The 18,733-nt window shown below is 35.8% G+C and overlaps 1 protein-coding gene across 2 annotated transcripts in view; it reads left to right on the top strand.

Annotated features, from left to right (window-relative positions):
• Positions 1 to 18,518, top strand: part of LOC123560974 (SWI/SNF complex subunit SMARCC2-like) — a 29,140-nt gene extending 10,622 nt beyond the window's left edge. For both annotated transcript variants that reach the window (XM_053552176.1, XM_053552175.1), the window contains exons 11-25: positions 3,983 to 4,065; positions 4,674 to 4,882; positions 5,372 to 5,485; positions 6,330 to 6,486; positions 8,234 to 8,347; positions 8,692 to 8,890; positions 10,296 to 10,418; positions 10,928 to 11,083; positions 13,900 to 13,979; positions 14,409 to 14,504; positions 14,998 to 15,159; positions 15,838 to 15,972; positions 16,380 to 16,524; positions 17,207 to 17,404; positions 17,717 to 18,518. In XM_053552176.1, the coding sequence (XP_053408151.1) occupies positions 3,983 to 4,065; positions 4,674 to 4,882; positions 5,372 to 5,485; positions 6,330 to 6,486; positions 8,234 to 8,347; positions 8,692 to 8,890; positions 10,296 to 10,418; positions 10,928 to 11,083; positions 13,900 to 13,979; positions 14,409 to 14,504; positions 14,998 to 15,159; positions 15,838 to 15,972; positions 16,380 to 16,524; positions 17,207 to 17,404; positions 17,717 to 17,799 (2,054 nt within the window). In that variant the 3' untranslated portion in view covers positions 17,800 to 18,518. The remainder of the gene's footprint in view (positions 1 to 3,982; positions 4,066 to 4,673; positions 4,883 to 5,371; positions 5,486 to 6,329; positions 6,487 to 8,233; positions 8,348 to 8,691; positions 8,891 to 10,295; positions 10,419 to 10,927; positions 11,084 to 13,899; positions 13,980 to 14,408; positions 14,505 to 14,997; positions 15,160 to 15,837; positions 15,973 to 16,379; positions 16,525 to 17,206; positions 17,405 to 17,716) is intronic.
• Positions 18,519 to 18,733: the final 215 nt, after the last annotated feature.

Genomic DNA, 18,733 nt, shown 5'->3' with positions numbered 1-18,733 from the left:
ACTTAGAAAATTCTGGTTAAAGTTTTACATGTAAGTTATTATCTCCAAAACTAATGCAGATATGGAATTGAAACTTAACATGTTTCTTCGGGGTTATAAAACTAGTTGATAGCATCAAGTCCCATAACTCTGATATGCATTTTGGTCAAATTATGTCCCCTTTCGAACTTAAAACTCTTTTGATATTTAACATTTTGGGTAATAATTTCCTGCTTCTGTGACAATATTTCGAATAGTCGAGCTTGGCTGTCTTACGGACAGCTCTTGTTAGAAAGGGAGTAGTGGTCTAATGGTTAAAGTGTCGGCTGCTCAACCTTGGGGTCATGGGATCGAGCCCAATTGGGGTCACAACCATGCCTTCTCATATGACACCAGTACTGGTTTTACCAGGAAGCGGACTCAAGAATGGTTCAAATAAGCTTGAAGCTTTCATCACAATCAAGCTAAAATAAGTTAGTATAAACTAAATGATTCTTTATGTTTGAAGAAACAAATATATATATGAATCTACTTTTACTCTAGGTTGCCATTCTATTTAATAATGGATGGATCCGTAAACCGATCAATAAACTCCGCCCCTTAGTTACTGTTGCTGCTTCCCACAAGCTTCTTTCAAAATGACGGATTAATGTGCATTAGCAATTGACTCGCGAGAAAGTATTCCAAATGATTTCTCTGTGAAATATGTACCAAATTGTGAACCAAAATGCACCAAGGTAGCAGTCAAAGAGACTTAATTGTTTTACTAAAGGTTATTTACATGACATTAAGGTTGACTCAGAAGAAACCACTGTAAAAGTTAGCACAAAATGCTGCTGCACTCAAAGAAAGAACACTTTCCGTCTTTCGCTAGATCATTGCTGACAGGAAAATGTTTGAGTCCTTATGCAGATGCATGGTATGATAATAATCTTAGTTATCTTTTCAGCAACATTCGAAAAGTAATTACATCTTAGATTATTATTTTTTTTTATCAAAATATTATGTTCATTTCTGTCGTAGGGACTGTATTTCCACGCTTGGTTTAAACGATGAAAATATCAAACACCATGTGCAGTCACATATGGTGCAAGTGATTTCTTACATCAAGATAACATTTTCAACAGATACAGAGGAAGTAGGATTGGTCAAGTATTACATACTCGTCTCCGTCTAGGCTGCAGTTCCCTAAATTATGACCTTTTTCGTAAATCAATTTCAAATAATCCTAATTGTATATGCGGTGAACCAGAAACAACAATCACTACCTTTTATCATGCCCGATTTATATACCACAAAGACAATAGCTCCTAAATGAATTACCTTGTGCACCCACTATTGATAACTTACTGTTTGGTAACGAACACTTAACAACGACTCAAAATATATCGGTCTTTACTAAAGTGCAACAATACATCGTTGCCTCGAAGCGATTCTCCACGTGACCGGCATACCGGTGCGTGCGGGTGACCATTGGCGCGGACTGGCCGCATGCAGCACATTCTTGGTTCTAAGCAGCATTTCTCAACTATTTTCACAATGTTCATACTTTACTAACTAAAAAGATATAAAAAGAGTTTAAACTAACAAATAAATAGACAAACACCATATTCTTTTACACTCTATCCTTACAACATGTTTTATTGTCGAGGAAATGAATTAATATAAGTTTTCGCTGAAAACTTGTTTTCAGATCCTTTACATCATTTTGATTGTAAATGTTACTGTATATATTTATGTATATGATATATCTAATAAATACTGTTTAAACTAACAGATACAGAAATTTATTAATTGGTTCAGTAGCTTTTTATTAACGTTGCGTAATACTCTACTGTTATTATTTTACAAGTAAGTTTTGCGCTCTTGCTGCTGTTGCAACTAATTGTGGACCTGTAGATCACCACTGTGATATCAATTAAGTTAATCATTCCCATTATATTATAATATATATTTGTAAAATACCACGCAGCTGTCTTAAAAATAAACATATATCCATGCTGGGTGTATATTTCAGTACTTATTTATGCCTGCCAGCTTACAAAACTTTAAACATTTGGAAGTCTAATTAACTTTGTTTTCAGTGCGGCCGGACATTGCTCGCATGTCATAGGGCTGATTCAGTCTCCTCCAAAATTAAATTAAACAAATTCCAGAGCGACAAAGTTGAATAAGTCTCCCACAGCAATGGCACAAACAAAGAGGGACAAATATCTTGCCGAAACCTATTAACCATAGACCGCTGGAAACAAGGAAACGAAAACCTTGCAAAAACAATAAATAAATAAAATATAATAAAAATTTGAAAATTTGCATTTATGATATCATAGTATTAATAGTAGTTATAAATAGTTTACGATAGTCGTAGGGTAAAATAAACATATGAAATAATCAGCGACATTCTAAACCGCATGGACATGTGCGTATATTTATTTTTTTAATTGCATTTAAAAGCAAGCGACAGGAACATCAGTTTAAACTCATCAGTTCCTAGAATAAAACAGAATGGTGCCGAAACAGGGAATACTGTTGTCATACTTGCTGTCTGCAAATATGAAAGAAATATTATTTAATTAAAAGAATGAGAAAGTATTAAAACACAATCCCGAATAATTATCTTTATGCTTTAGATTTAATGTCTGATTAATAAAAGCTTACACTTAATCCTTAAAATAAAGTTAATATGCCGAGCACTGTCCGGATCTCATTTATATTTTTGAATAATGGTGTTGGTATTCTATTTAAAATTATTTTACATGTATATATTTTGACTTTATTTAGACTCATTCAGTGTGCGCTCTATCTTTAACATTGTTCCGTGAAGAAGATTGGTTGCTTAATGAAACATTTTATGTAGTATAGTTAACATACAGTCAAATGCGAAAATATAGATCATACTTTCGATTGCGAGAATATATTGATGAAGAAGGTTAGCTTTTACTTTTGTATGAAATAAGATATAAGTGACTCATATATCTAATATCTTGAACTGAATAATTCCGCGATCGGCCTAAATTAAAATAAATTGAGCCAATTCATATCAAAATTCCGATCACAGACTAATGAGTAAAGAGAGACAGATGATTCATGATGTATTATGTATGTTATTATATTATACCATGCACATAAGTGACACACACGGCAGTTTTAATATAAAGTTCATTAGAATACATTTAAATACATTTGAGCAGATTGCTTACTGATCCGTTCAGCGTTCACAATTTTCTAAATATGCCTTTGGTTTACGAAAAGGAATGAATCTTCACCCTTCTAGCCTTTCAGGGTACTGCTCGTCGGCGTTACATATTCTCAACGCACACCTCAACACCTCTTCCTTCAAATAAAAAAATGTATCAAACTTATAAGAATTAATCAGTAACGGTTTCTAAGTGAAAGCTTGTGGGAAGCAATGGCTGGTTAGCAACAAGGTAAGTGCACTGAATAATCTGCGTTATCTTATTGGTCAATATCATAGATAACAATTAGTTTGATTGACAGCACGGATCCATCCATTGATCTTCATGAAAATAAAACATTTTTATCTTATGGTAAAGGAATATGACCTGTAGTCAATTAGAAAACATTTTTTCCTTGTTTCAAGACTTAAAATAACCAGTGAATGTTCGAATACAACATCATAGTACATAGTACTTCCTTTGAACAGGTAGTTTACTAGACAATTGGTATTTCATTCAATGAAAAATAAGCAATTAGTTATATGACCAAAATTCTGCACCTAAAAAAGCATATTTTCACATTTGTCATCACTACAGTTACAATAATCTGGTCTGAAGCTACTTGGTCTTGTAGTTAGTGTTAAGTGGACAAAGCAAATCTTTTAGATTAATTTGATATTTCCAGTCCAGATAAATAAGCCCAAAGCTCAAACATTTGAATTTTGAAACCATTGTAAGATTTTATGATATATCTATGCTGTTTATTTATGTTTTGTTAAATCTGGCTTCTTTTGAGTTGCTATGAGGAACATTGTTTATGGTTTTAGCATCTCGGAGTAACAGAGACAGTGAGTTACAGCCAATTAAAGGAGGTACAGTGGTTGATATGGATGATGAGCAGTCACAACAGGTATTCAGGTTTATCTAATAAATCTCTGGGGTCGCCTTTGCCGACTGGTTTAGGCCACAAGCTGGAAAGTGGCGGTATGACCTATATTGTGTCAGTGTGAAATATCAGTAATCTTTCTTACATCATGGTCATACATTGTTTTATTTACAAAAATGGACAAATGTAAACATGAAAGTCAGAATTTCCTGAAAGTAAAGACTCAAAATTAATTAGAAAGAGGATTTTACATGAGTGTCTTTTCATATTGAATTTAATACACAAGTTGAATAAAACAATAAAATGCAAGGCTCTACCGAGCATTTTACCAGTTTTATTGAACGAGTTTAATCAGGTCATGTGGAAGACACAAATTTAATTTCACTTGTAAGTTTTTCCTCCTGAAACACCAAAATTCCTTCTTTCTTTACCTATTACAGACCAACGTCTCCTATACTAAAAAAGACAATCAACATCAAAGCTTTATTACTTTATTACACTAGTTTCTAGTGTATTGCCAAAATTATATAATGGCTTTATTTCACTACCATGATGTCAAACGTGTGATAAAAGCACTTACCAGGTTGTTCATATTGCTGTGACGGCTCACATATTCAATGTGTATGTTGTAGATGGGAGAGGAAAAGATGGAAGATGGAGAAGAACAAACAGAAATGAAGAAGGAGAAGGAAGAGACTGAGGACAGTGTAACAGAACAGACACATCATATTATCATACCTAGCTATGCTTCCTGGTTCGATTATAACGGAATCAATGCCATAGAGAGACGAGCTCTACCCGAGTTCTTCAACGGCAAAAATAGGTCCAAAACTCCTGAAGTGTAAGTCACTTGACAGTGAAATGGATTTAACTGAAATCTGTAGCAAAAATTGAACTTATTTCTTGACAATGAACTGGTGTTAACTGAAATCTATATCAAAAATTGCATTTCCTGCAAGAGTTTTAATAGATAATAGACAATATCTGCCTGCCAGCTATAAGTGATGGGGCGTTATTTCATCAGCTCATTTTATGAACAACACTGCTTATGATAAACATCAGCTACCTGTTCCCCATATTGCAACTACCAAGTGATACTTCTGATGAAACAGGGATTTCATGGTTATTTAATCAGCAAAATTAAATCATTGAACAGATTTAATTCCCAATTATTTTATCTTCCAATTTCTTGCCCATAAAATTATATGATTTCAGTAAGTGAAACATGTATATATACATATAGTGATACAATGAAAAAATAAGGAATTTTGTTTACCTTTATACAAACTAACATTGAACAGAGTTATTTAATATGTATGATTATTTACAGATACATGGCGTACAGAAACTTCATGTTGGACACATACAGATTAAACCCGATGGAGTATTTGACAAGTACAGCTTGTAGACGCAATCTTGCTGGTGATGTTTGTGCAATAATTAGGTATTCAGAAACTTAAGTCACATTGATTTTTATGTTATAATTGTATCTACAAGCAGGTCTGTAAGCAAATTTGGTTTGATTCAAAGTTGTTATATTTTCCATTCAGTTTTACTGTGAATGAATTGCACCTAAGCCTGTGCTAGGGGGCATGAGGGTTGCCGCATATTTGATTACCTGTCATGAACAGACTCAGTGTGCTATTATTTTGCTTTGATCTCTCTACAGATTTTATTGATAACAAAACACCTGTATTTTAGTCAGGGGCCTCTGTGGCCAAGTGGTTACGGTCGCTGACTTCAAATCACTTGCCCCTCATCGATGTGGGTTTGAGCCTCACTCTGGGCGTTGAATTCTTCATGTGAGGAAGCCATCCAGCTGGCTTACAGAAGGTCTGTGGTTCTACCCAGGTGCCCGCTTGTGATGAAATAATGCACGGAGAGGCACCTGGGGTCTTCCTCCACCATTAAAAGCTGGAAAGTCGCCATATGACCTATAATTGTGTCGGTGCGACGTTAAACCCAACAAAAATAAATGTATTTTAGTCATAGTTATTGAAAGAAAGCATGATTTGTATATTACCTCATGTTTACCTAGGGTTTTACATTGATGTGTTACAACATATTCTACACTATATTACTATATTGTGTTTATGATGGGATTGTGCCATTACTGAAAAGGTACATATTTACTATAATCATCATTTAGTATTTACTAGCTGTTAGTATAGTAACTGTCTTTCAGATGTATAAATCAGCAGAGAAAATCTATCATTTAATTCTTTAACTTGTATTTTCATTAAAACTTGAATGAGGAGGAATTATGCAATGTGTTTGTATCTCATTAGAGTACATGCATTTTTGGAGCAATGGGGTTTGGTCAACTATCAGGTAGATGCAGAAAGTCGACCAACGGCCATGGGACCTCCTCCAACATCACATTTCCATATCCTAGCAGACACTCCATCAGGTCTTCAGGCTGCTAACCCACCTAGGTTAAATCAGGTACATACGAATATCATTACTTTTGATCTAAATTTGTTCTTTGGATAATGTCTTGTTTTTAGCTCACCTGTCACATAGTGACAGGATGAGCTTTTGTGATCACCCGTCATTCGTCCGTCCGTCGTCGTCTGTCCACAATTTGTTGTGAACACGATAGAGACCACATTTTAATCAAACTTGCACACAACTTGTATTGGCATAATATCTCGGTTCCTTTCAAAAACTGGCCAAATCCCATCCCATCATGGGTTCAAGAGTTATGGCCCCTTAAAGGGCCAAAATTTGCTATTTTTGGCTTGTGAACACGATAGAGACCACATCTTGCAAACAATTTAATCAAACTTGCACATAACTTGTACTGGCATAATATCTCGGTTCCTTTCGAATACTGGCACGATCCCATCATGGGTTCAAGAGTTATGGACCCTGAAAGGACCAAAATTTGCTTTTTTTGGCTTGTGAACACGATAGAGACCACATTTTGCAATCATTTTTATTCAAACTTGCACCCAACTTGTATTGGCATAATATCTCAGTTCCTTTCGAAAACTGATGAGATCCCATCATGGGTTCCAGAGTTATGGCCCCTTAAAGGGCCAAAGTTTGCTATTTTTGGCTTGTGAACATGATAGAGACCACATTTTATAATCAATTGTAATCAAACTTGCACCGAATTTGTATTGGCATAATATCTCAGTCCCTTTCGAAAATTGGCCAGATCCTATCATGGGTTCCAGAGATATGGCCCCTTGAAAGGCCAAAATTTGCTATTTTGGCTTTTGCAGCCATATAGAGACTTCATTTATGGTTTGATTTGATACAAACTTGCAAAATATCTTTAACAACAATAGGTTTTGGATTCCATGATGAATCTGTCAGATCCAATCATGGGTTCTGGAATTAAGGCCCCGGATTGACCCCTGAAAGAGACAAAATTTGTTAATTTTTACTTTGTGAACACGATAGAAGTGACATTTTACATTTGATTTTAACCACACTTACACACAACTTAAGTCACTATTAGATCTGGTTTCCTTTCGAAAACCGGCTAGATTCCATCATGGGTTCTAGAGTTACTGCCCCTGAAATGGGCAAAATTTTCTTTTCTGAACCTTTCAGCCATGTAGAGGTTTCATTTATGCATTGATTTGAAACAAACTTTCACAGAATGTTTATCTTGATGATGTCTAGGCCAGGTTTGAAACTGGGTCAGGTGGGGTCAAAAACTAGGTCACCAGGTCAAATCAAAGGAAAAGCTTGTTAACACCCTAGATTTTGATTTTTGTATAAAGCTGATGTGTTGTTTCTATTATAAACATCCTTCGTACCAATACAAATGAACGTTTTCCAACCCATTTAGCTCGGTAGGGAGAGTCCAGATCTAGGGATCGTCAGGTAGTGAATTCAATCTCCGGGTGAGGCATATGTTCTCTGTGACAATTTGATAAAAGTCATTGGGTCTGAAATCATTTGTCCTCCACCTCTGATTCATATGGGGAAGTTGGCAGTTACTTGCAGAGAACAGCTTTGTACTGGTACAGAATCCAGTTACACTGGTTAGGTTAACTTCCTGCAGTTACATATCTGAAATACTTTTGAAAAAAGGGCTATTCTCAAAACAAACTAACAGGTGAACATTTTAAATATGCCAGAGAATTCCATATTTATTAGTGCAATCATTTATAGAGTTTTGTTTTTGTTGTTTTGGCTGCTGATACCTGTTTAAAATCCTTCCTGTCTTTTGTAGCCATCAGCTGCAAAGCAGATCGTGAGTTTTGAGGAACCAAAAGATGGCGAAGACAAAAAAGAACTAACAAACTTTGGTCTGAGAACAGACATCTACGGCAAGAAATCACAAAAGGTTTGTGCAACAAATGCCATATCACTAAATAATATGTAGGGTTTGTAAATTGTCAAAGTACTGTAGATAGAATGAAATTTGTAGTGTCTTATTTATTTTTTCGCATAGTATATAATAATATTTATTAGCTGTCTTTATGTAAAATGTATGAATTATACAGCCTTTACAATTGTCAACTGCTGGGACAAAATTGTAGGCTCGACCTGTATTATTTGCAAGCAATTTCTTGAAAAATAATCTTTATATATAATAGAAGTGACAATTGTTTTAAAACAAATGTCAACCTTACCTACTCCATTGTAGCATTTCAGCTAATGGTCTTTATATGTGACAATGTATTGCAGGATAAAGGTGCTGCCACAAGGACACGCGACTGGACAGACCAGGAGACGCTGTTGTTGCTCGAAGCACTGGAGATGTACAAGGATGACTGGAACAAAGTGAGTGAACATGTCGGGAGTCGTACCCAGGACGAGTGTATACTGCAGTTCCTCAGACTTCCTATAGAAGATCCATACCTAGATGAGGATTATGGACATTTAGGTAAGTGCAGTTTTCAAGAACTAAAACTGTAGCAGGATAGAGCCCATGTGTGACTAGTGCATTTGTGTTTGGTCTGTTGTTTGGTTTAATTCCTGTTTCTTTCTTTTTAGCTCATCTGATTTTTTGGAAAAAAATGATGAGTTATTGTCATCACTTGAGCGGTTGTCGGCGTCGGCATCTGCGTCGGCGTTGCCTGGTTAAGTTTTATGTTTAGGTCAGCTTTTCTCCTAAACTATCAAAGCTATTGCTTTGAAACTTGGAATACTTGTTCACCATCATAAGCTGACCCTGTATAGCAAGAAACATAACTCCATCTTGATTTTTGCAAGATTTATGGCCCCTTTTGTACTTAGAAAATATCAGATTTCTTGGTTAAGTTTTATGTTTAGGTCAACTTTTCTCCTAAACTATCAAAGCTATTGCTTTGAAACTTGGAATACTTGTTCACCATCATAAGCAGACCCTGTACATCAAGAAACATAACCCCATCTTGCTTTTTGCAAGAATTATTGCCCCTTTTGGACTTAGAAAATCAGTTTTTCCTGGTTAAGTTTATGTTTAGTCAGCTTTCTCCTGAACTGTAAAGCTATTGCTTTAAAACTTGCAACACTTGTTCACCATCATAAGTTGACCCTGTACAGCAAGAAACATAACTCCATCCTGCTTTTTGCAAGATTTATGGCCCTTTTGGACTAGAAAATATCAGATTTCTGGTTAAGTTTTATGTTTAGGTCAACTTTTTTCTCTTAACTATCAAAGCTATTGCTTTGAAACTTGCAACACTGTTCACCATCATAAGCTGACCCTGTACAGCAAGCAACATAACTCCATCCTGCTTTTTGCAATAATTATTGCCCCTTTTGGACTTAGAAAATCATTTTCTTGGTTGAGTATTATGTTTAAGTCAACTTTTCTCATAAACTATCAACGCTATTGCTTTAAAACTTGCAACAGTTTTTCACCATCATAAGTGGACACTGAACATCAAGAAACATAACTCTATCCTGCTTTTTTCAAGAATGATGCCCCTTTTTAGACTTAGAAAATCATGGGTAGGACAATATTTCTATTACACAAAAAAAAATCAGATGAGCGTCAGCACCCGCAAGGCGGTGCTCTTGTTTCATGTCACAAGCTTTCTGGCAGTAAAACCTCAATTCCTTTTTGTTGTTCAATCAGATTACTGGAAAACTGTTTTGATTTGCTTAAAAGATCTGCATTTAGTATGGTTTTGTTGAAGCTTTGTATTACCTTTAAAGTTGATTTCTATGCCATAATCAGTGACTTCTTTAGCGTCAAGAAAGTAGTGTACAAATCAAGTGGATTTTAACTTGACTAGCAGTCTTCTTCAGAAAAAGTAATTGATCCCCTTCTATTATCCAGAATGATATATTTGTTTCTACAGGTCCACTAGCCTACCAGCCTCTTCCGTTCTCGCAGGCAGGTAACCCAGTCATGTCTACAGTAGCGTTCCTAGCCTCTACAGTAGATCCACGAGTTGCAAGTGCTGCTGCTAAAGCTGCTCTTGGTAAGACAGGCTCTTGATTTATACACATTGTTATGACAACAGATTTATTAACTGATGTTCGATGTAATCGAAGACAATTGTATGTATATGTCAGATAATAATGTGAATACAATTTGTTCTTCTTATACTCATCTTAAAAGTTTTATACAGTTGAACCTGCCTTAGCAACCACCTGTATCAAGCAGCCACTTGCCAGTTAGCTAACTAGTTTTAACTTGTCTTAAGCAGCCATTGTGTGTCACTCCCTTGGCTGGCTATTTAATCAGATTTGACAGTATTTGAAATATAAAATGAGATTCTATTGCAGAATTAAATAGGGCAGTAGAATGGTAAATACAGGAAAAATGTCTCTGTTACAAATACTATGTTCCAGAATGGAATATATTCAAGCCTGTCTAAAACTGCCTGGTAAATGGTTAGTTTTTGTAGTCAGTTCTTTGTAAATTTATTTGAAAGTATCAGTTAAGTTACTTTTAGAATAGTTACACCATTTTATATGTAAATGACAGAGGAGTTTTCCAAGATGAAAGATGAAGTGCCGCCAGCCTTGATTGATGCCCATGTAAAGATGGTAGAGAAAGCTGCAACTGAGGGTAAAGAGGTGGACCAGGAGTTTGGTCTGGATCAGTCTGGTATTGCTGGTACAGTGCCGGAGAAAGAGGAAGGTAATCTTGTCTAGTTTTATCTTTAACAAGTTCTTTCTTACCTGTCATTTCCTCGGTTCAAAGCTTTCATTTCTTTAAATCCCAGTGTGGTTTTGATTTTATGTCCCATAAAACTGAAACTATTTTCTAACCAGGCACTGTTCATGGTATGCTGTTAAGTATTTCTTTCGATCTCGGACATACTGTCAGACTTTTTTTGCTTGAACTCAGAAAATTCGAACATCTTTCTTTTTAATGCATTGTCAGGTCCTTGCGAAATTCTTATTTGATTTATGTTGTTTGATTGTTCGAAAAATAACTCGAACAAATTTTGCCGGTTCCGTCAAGTTTGAGATAATGAAGTTTGACTGTATTAAAGACGGGTAACGTAAAAGTATCTTAATACGCAATAAAATTGGTTTGTGCGCAAATTTTCAAGGCCATTACATACATGGGATGCAAAGTAAAAATGGAATTGAAAGTTACGAGTTTAAAGTCAACAAATACTAATCCAAATTTCATTTTCTAAATTTTCAAAAATTAGCACAGAATGACGTAGCCTATTGTCATTCAGTGACATATTCAGACTTGTTTAGCGTATTGATCAAAATAGCTTCTTATCGATGTAAATTATATGAAAACAGCCCGGTTACTGCAAACCAAAAGTAATATGGAGTCTCCGGCTAAAAAGAAAAAAACGCAATCGCCATTTTAGTCAAGTATTGTATGAAATTCTAGTCAAGTATTGTTTTATTTTTAGCTCACATGTCACAAAGTGACAGTGTGAGCTTTTATGATCACGCAGCGTCCGTCGTCCGTCCGTGTGTAAACTTTTCTTGTGACCTCTCTAGAGGTCACATTTTTCATGGGATCTTTATGAAAGTTGGTCAGAATGTTCACCTTGATGATATCTAGGTCAAGTTTGAAACTGGGTCACGTGCCGTCAAAAACTAGGTCAGTAAGTCAAATAATAAATAAACCTTGTGACCTCTCTAGAGGCCATATTTTTCATGGGATCTGTATGAAAGTTGGTCTGAATGTTCATATTGATGATATCTAGGTCAAGTTCGAAACTGGGTCACGTGCGTTCCAAAACTAGGTCAGTAGGTCTAAAAATAGAAAAACCTTGTGACCTCTCTAGAGGCCATACTTTTCAGTGGATTTTCATGAAAGTTAGTCAGAATGTTCATCTTGATGATATCTAGGTCAGGTTCGAAACTGGGTCACGTGCCGTCAAAAATTAGGTCAGTAGGTCAAATAATAAAAAAAACTTGTGACCTCTCTAGAGGCCATATTTTTCATGGGATCTGTATGAAAGTTGGTCTGAATGTCCATCTTGATGATATCTAGGTCAAGTTTGAAACTGGGTCAACTGCGATCAAAAACTAGGTCAGTAGGTCTAAAAATAGAAAAACCTTGTGACCTCTCTAGAGGCCATACTTTTGAATGGATCTTCATGAAAATTGGTCAGAATGTTCAACTTGATGATATCTAGGTCAAGTTTGAAACTGGGTCCTGTGCCGTCAAAAACTAGGTCAGTAGGTCAAATAATAAAAAAAAACCTTGTGACCTCTCTAGAGGCCATATTTTTCATGGTATCTGTATGAAAATTGGTCTGAATGTTCATCTTGATGATATCTAGGTCAAGTTCGAAACTTGGTCAACTGCGGTCAAAAACTAGGTCAGCAGATCTAAAAAAAAGGAAAACCTTTTGACCTCTCTAAAGGCCATATTTTTCAATGGATCTTCCTGAAAATTGGTCTGAATGTTCACCTTGATGATATCTAGGTAAAGTTCAAAACCTGGTCACATGCGATCAAAAACTAGGTCATTAGGTCATATAATAGAAAAGCCTTGTGACCTCTCTAGAGGCCATATTTTTCATGAGATCTTCATGAAAATTGATGAGAATGTTCATCTTGATGATATCTAGGTCAAGTTCAAATCTGGGTCATGTGCCTTTAAAAGTAGGTCATTAGATGAAATAATAGAAAAACCTTGTGACCTCCCTAGAGGCCATATTTTTCAATGGAACTTCATGAAAATTGGTGAGAATGTTCACCTTGATGATATCTAGGTCAAGTTCAAAACTGGGTCACGTCCTTTAAAAAAGTAGGTCATTAGATGAAATAATAGGAAAACCTTCTGACCGCTCTAGAGGCCATATTTTTCAATGGATCTTCATGAAAATCGGTCAGAATTTTTATCTTGATGATATCTAGGTCAAGTTAAAAACTGGGTCACATGAGCTCAAAAACTAGGTCACTATGTCAAATAGTAGAAAAAACGACGTCATACTCGGTTCAAAACTGGGTCACGTGGGGACAGGTGAGCGATTCAGGACCATCATGGTCCTCTTGTTTAAAGTTACTATCATATTTGATGAAACTTTGTAATTTCTTTATGCCTGTGTTGTGTTTATCAGAACTGGAATACAATTATAAGATTAAATAAGGTGCTATTTATTGTAAAACATGGACATTATTGTCAATATTGTAGCCACAAAACCTGGGACTCGATCATATTTGGCTTGGACTCAACATTTTTGGGAGTACTGAGTCCCAGGTGACTCAGTGAAATTTTCAGAAAATGCGAACACTGGAAATCATAATTTTTAAAGTCACAAACAAACTGTTACAAAAGATTAGAGACGAAACAAAGAAGTATATTGTCATGGCAACACAGGCATATTCTGTGTGTTCTACACATTTTCAGTATGGTATTGTCATTTTGTAAGTAATGTTCAGGTGTGAGAATTTTTTACCTTTTATATACTTATCATATAATGTATTTTTTGCCTGTTGCTTATGTATGATATTGTATGATTTGATTTATAGAAGAAAAGAAGGAAGAAGGGAAGGAGAAGAAGGAGGGAGAGGGGGAAAATAAAGACGAGAAAGCAGAATCAGATATAAAGGTCGGAGTCTTGAGTGCAGTCTGTTTAAACTCCTTTTTCCATTAAATTTGATATTTTGATTTTAATTTCTGTTTTGTGTTCCTTTTGGAATTAAACTTGTATACTTATTCACCAGATATATATGCATGTTACTGATAAATTGATAACTTTCAGAGAAAATTTTAACTTTAACACCTGACATGTACAAAAGTCATCTCAATGGTTTATATGAAGAATAAGTTTAGTTTTCTGTGGAAGAGATGAAATGTTTTTAAGTAGTGATTGAAACACTTAGATAAAACAGCAGGACTTAATCAACCTAACCATAAATCTGTATCATGAAGGAACCTAATTATCTCATGTTTAAGCAGACATTGTCAGTATCATGGTACATGCCATTGACGAATCACCTTGGTTAATATTCTATTTGATATTTTTCTATTTATACAGAAAGAAGCCATGGAAACTGACCAGGCTGAGAAAAAGACAGAAGAACAAACACAGGAGGCAAAAGATGGGGAGAAAATTGAGGAAAAGAAAGAACAGGTATGTAATTAAAGCGACTCCACAGCTTCCTTATATTTTAGACAAAGGTTAAAATACTGTTATGTAGTGAATTGATTGTCATGTTTCGTGACAAGTTCTGTCTATCTTGTAAATAAGGCTGCTGAGGACTAATGGATAAAGCAGCAACTGTGCAGTCTGGTTGTCAAAGGTTTGAGCCCAGTCAGAGGCAGGTCCTCTTACTGAAAAGAGAGCGGTAGGTGAGCCAACAGCTAGTTAGATAATGGTTACGGATTGCCTACCTGAGGCTGCCTGGTGTCTGCCATATTAATTAGCAATCAGGAAGTAATGCTGTTCTATATATGTAGGTGTCTCGCATGCCAACTTGCCTTACCCCGTCAGTAGGGGGGACACAATAATAAACAAACAGTTTACTTTTACTTTTCTTATTTATCATAAACCCAGCTCTGTTTAGGCTGAAAGCTGATGTTGACCATAGATCTTTTATATAAAACTGACTGTACTTGTTATTCAGGATGAGGCTACCAAGGAAGGAGAGAAATCAGCAGAAGATGAGGAGAAGAAAGAGGAGACAAGCAAGGGTAAAGAGATTGTCAAGAGAATGGATGATAAAGAGAAGGGTAACGTTGCCACGGCAGCAGCAGCAGCACTCTCTGCAGCAGCTGTAAAAGCTAAGGTTAGTTGCTAAAGAGATGGAGGGACCTAGATGGCAGAGTGGTTAACATAGAATCACTAACCTCTCACTGCTACATTGTTATATATCTGAGATGGAGGGACCTAGATGGCAGAGTGGTTAACATAGAATCACTAACCTCTCACTGCTGGGGATTTGAAACCTCGCTTATTGTGGAAATTTTTCATGTGAGGAAGTCATCCAGCTGGCTTACTAGGTCAATGGTTCCACCAAGGTGTCTGCCCATGCCTGAAATCATAACTTTATGGGCACCTGGGGTCATCCCCAGTCATTTACCACCACCAGAGCTGGAAAAGTAGCCATATGACCTTAACTGTCAGTTTTGATGACTGAAAATCAATCCAAATGAAACAAATTTCTCAGATGGATAATGGTTTATAGTTCCTTGGTCATAACATTGATTCAAACCTATCTGAAAGTGCAACCTTTCAATATTTAGATTGAATCAGTAAATCAGATGATGTACTTTTGAGTCTGGTCTCTTAAAGTATATGAGAAAAACCAGCCATCTAGACAAAGTAGAAATGAAGGCATCTGTGAGTAACGAGAATCTACATGAATAGGTCATTGTGAAGTCTTGACATCCCATTAGAATATTCATTCAATCATTAAAAGTATAACAATGAAAGGTTATAAATATGTTAACCTTTGATTTTACAGCACCTTGCAGCAGTAGAGGAGCGTAAGATCAAGAGTCTAGTGGCATTACTTGTGGAAACACAGATGAAGAAGTTAGAGATAAAACTTCGACATTTTGATGAGCTTGAGGCCATCATGGATAGAGAAAGGGAGGCAGTAAGTGAACATGGCTTTATAATGCTGTGAAATTATTTGTTTAAGGGGGACTTATTTTCTTTGTTGAGTCAGTCCATGAAAATAAATCTTAACAGACAAAATTTCCACTCACTTTGTCGTCAAAATCTGAAATACACAAATCCATATCCCCACGAAACTTTCCTGCCCAGAAAAGTAAATGATTATATTGTATCAGCAGTGTAATTACTTCCGTGTATCTAACATCAGTCATACAGAAGAAATGAGTAATATATTTGTATTAATGATTTTCCACTTGACATAAACTGTTTAGATTAAACATAATTTAGGACATTTGTATGCTTTTGTATACAAAATTTTACGTTGCTGTCCTGTTTTCTCTACAAACCAGTGAGATGTAATTGAAATTTATGGTATATAACTTACAGTTGGAGTACCAGCGACAGCAGTTGTTACAGGAACGCCAACAATTCCACATGGAGCAGGTTCGAGCAGCGGAATACCGTGCCCGACAGATTGCCATGCAGCAGATGGCACAAGAACAAAAACAGACACCACAAGGGGCCGCAGATGGTAGGTCAAGTGTTGTATACTTAGCTAGAGATTCAACACTACAATGTTTAAACTTTTCGTTCAATACAAGTTGAGTCAAGATGCTGCTTCCATTTTAAAAGCTTGCCCAGCTTTCTCTAAAGAGATTTTAAGAATGACATTTTAGAGGCGACAATAATCATTACATGGTATTACAAAAATTGTTAAAGGTTATTGACCACAAACATTTTAAGAGTCATTTTTCTTCTACCTCAGCTTATTGTATGGCAGTTGTCTGTTACATGTTGGGGGACAAGTTATTAATGGTTTTGAACTAATTTCTGTTGCCTGAAAGACTGATGGAAATGACAGTTAGATAAATAAAAAGGACAAGACCTTATTCTGCTGATAACTGTTGCTGTATTAGTGGAAATGTTCGCTACTAGAAATGTTCGGGAAATTTGCCCATTCAAGATATACAGGAAAATGTCATGTTTCCACCTTCACTAAGAAATATTATGATAGTCAGTTAAAGATAAACAAACTTGGCTAGAACTTTTCAGCTATTTATGAATACTTCTACTCACAGTTGTCTGGATTGGCAATTCACAAACTTCCTGATCTCAAATATATATCCACTTATACAGTACATAGTTCAACTTGGACCAAAGACCTGATACCAGACTTTCACAGATTAACAAAACTAAAAATTGTTTTTTTTCAGGATCAATTTCAGGTCAGGCTCCTGCTTCCACTCAGCCTTCTGCTGTTGGACATACCTACCCTACATCTAGTTCACCTATGACCCCAATGGGACCGACAGCCCAGCAGGGATCTCCAGCCCCTCCCCCAGCCACACAACCCCTCCCACCATCAAACCAGGCACAGACAGGTCCTCCTAAACCAGCAACTCCTGTACCAGGTAAAATATTGCTTTTGTGAATTCATCTTAAAGTTTGTAATAACATTAAAACAGTGTTATGTTTATAAAAATGTTACTTTGTATGAATTCTGAAAAAAAAATCTTTTTCTTGCTTTGTGCTCAAGATTCTCAAAAGGTTTCTTATGACAAAAAATACACGGGCTTGGTTACTAGGCACAAACTGCTAGTTTCTGAAGGTTACATTCTATTACAAGTTTCAGAAAAAGATAAAAAAAGTACATTTTAGTAGGAACTTTCCTTGCAGAGGTTATTTGTAATACAGATAATTGTATTGTTGCTGTTTAATTCTAGGTGGTGAAGGAGGCGACTCAAATGCCTCGTCAGAGCCAATGGACACACAACCTCCGCCATCATCAGCAGTTTCAGCAACGTAGAATCTCAGTCATTATCATCATCAGGCATTTTTTATCATCATTAACATTATCTGTCAGAGGAGAACTTTGCACTTGCATGTTGTAAATAGGTCGTCTTGTTGTATAAAGGTGATTGTGCTGATGCACCTATGCACAGTGTCAAACTTCATAAAGGTACTCACCCAAAAATTTTAAAGATTGTTGAGGATCATATAACTATTGGACTTGTAAAAGACCAGGGGGACTGCCTATACAAAATGGGTGTTTCAGTGCAGTTTTCCTGTGTAAGGGTGTATCTAGTGGCATCAAAATGTGTACGGCGAGATAGTTTCCTGATGTGTTCAAATCAAAACTTGATGTAGGTATTTGTAGGCATGTTGATGTACTGCAGTGCATTGCAGGTTTGGAATCATTTCTAACGAGTTTTATGGTCAGATACTATTTACAGCATTTTTATATGCTAATATGGTCCAATACAGAAGTCTTCTTGAACTGCTGCAGCCCAGATTCTTACCTTACTGAAAATAGAACTCGAGATTTTTGGCCAAGATGTAATTGTGAATTTGCATCAAATATTGAACAAGAAATAAGAACGAAGACAAATTTTGAATTAGATATGGTGCTAGTACATCTATTATGTTATTAGTATTTTGATTGGAACCATATTAAAAATGTCTACAAATTACATTGTCATAAAATGTATTATGTTGTGAGGTAAATAAATATATGTAAATTATAAACTTGTTTTTGTTCTCATTTCTGAGTAGGTAAACCTCATGTGTATGGGGCCTATTGTTGGCAAGAAGATATTATAAGTCATTTATTCTGTCAAGTGAACAAACATCTAAAGGTTACTTGTACATACCTTTGTCTCAATTCTTTGAAGAAGAATTATTACATGAAGACTAATGTTTAGAACAAACAGGCTGCCTTTAACTATTCTTACTTTCAATTC

The sequence above is a fragment of the Mercenaria mercenaria genome, chromosome 10 (assembly GCF_021730395.1).
Source record: "Mercenaria mercenaria strain notata chromosome 10, MADL_Memer_1, whole genome shotgun sequence".
NCBI classification, from domain to species: Eukaryota; Metazoa; Mollusca; class Bivalvia; order Venerida; family Veneridae; genus Mercenaria; species Mercenaria mercenaria.
The sequence above is the reverse complement of the archived record's forward strand: the minus strand, read 5'-3'. Positions and strand labels throughout refer to the sequence as shown.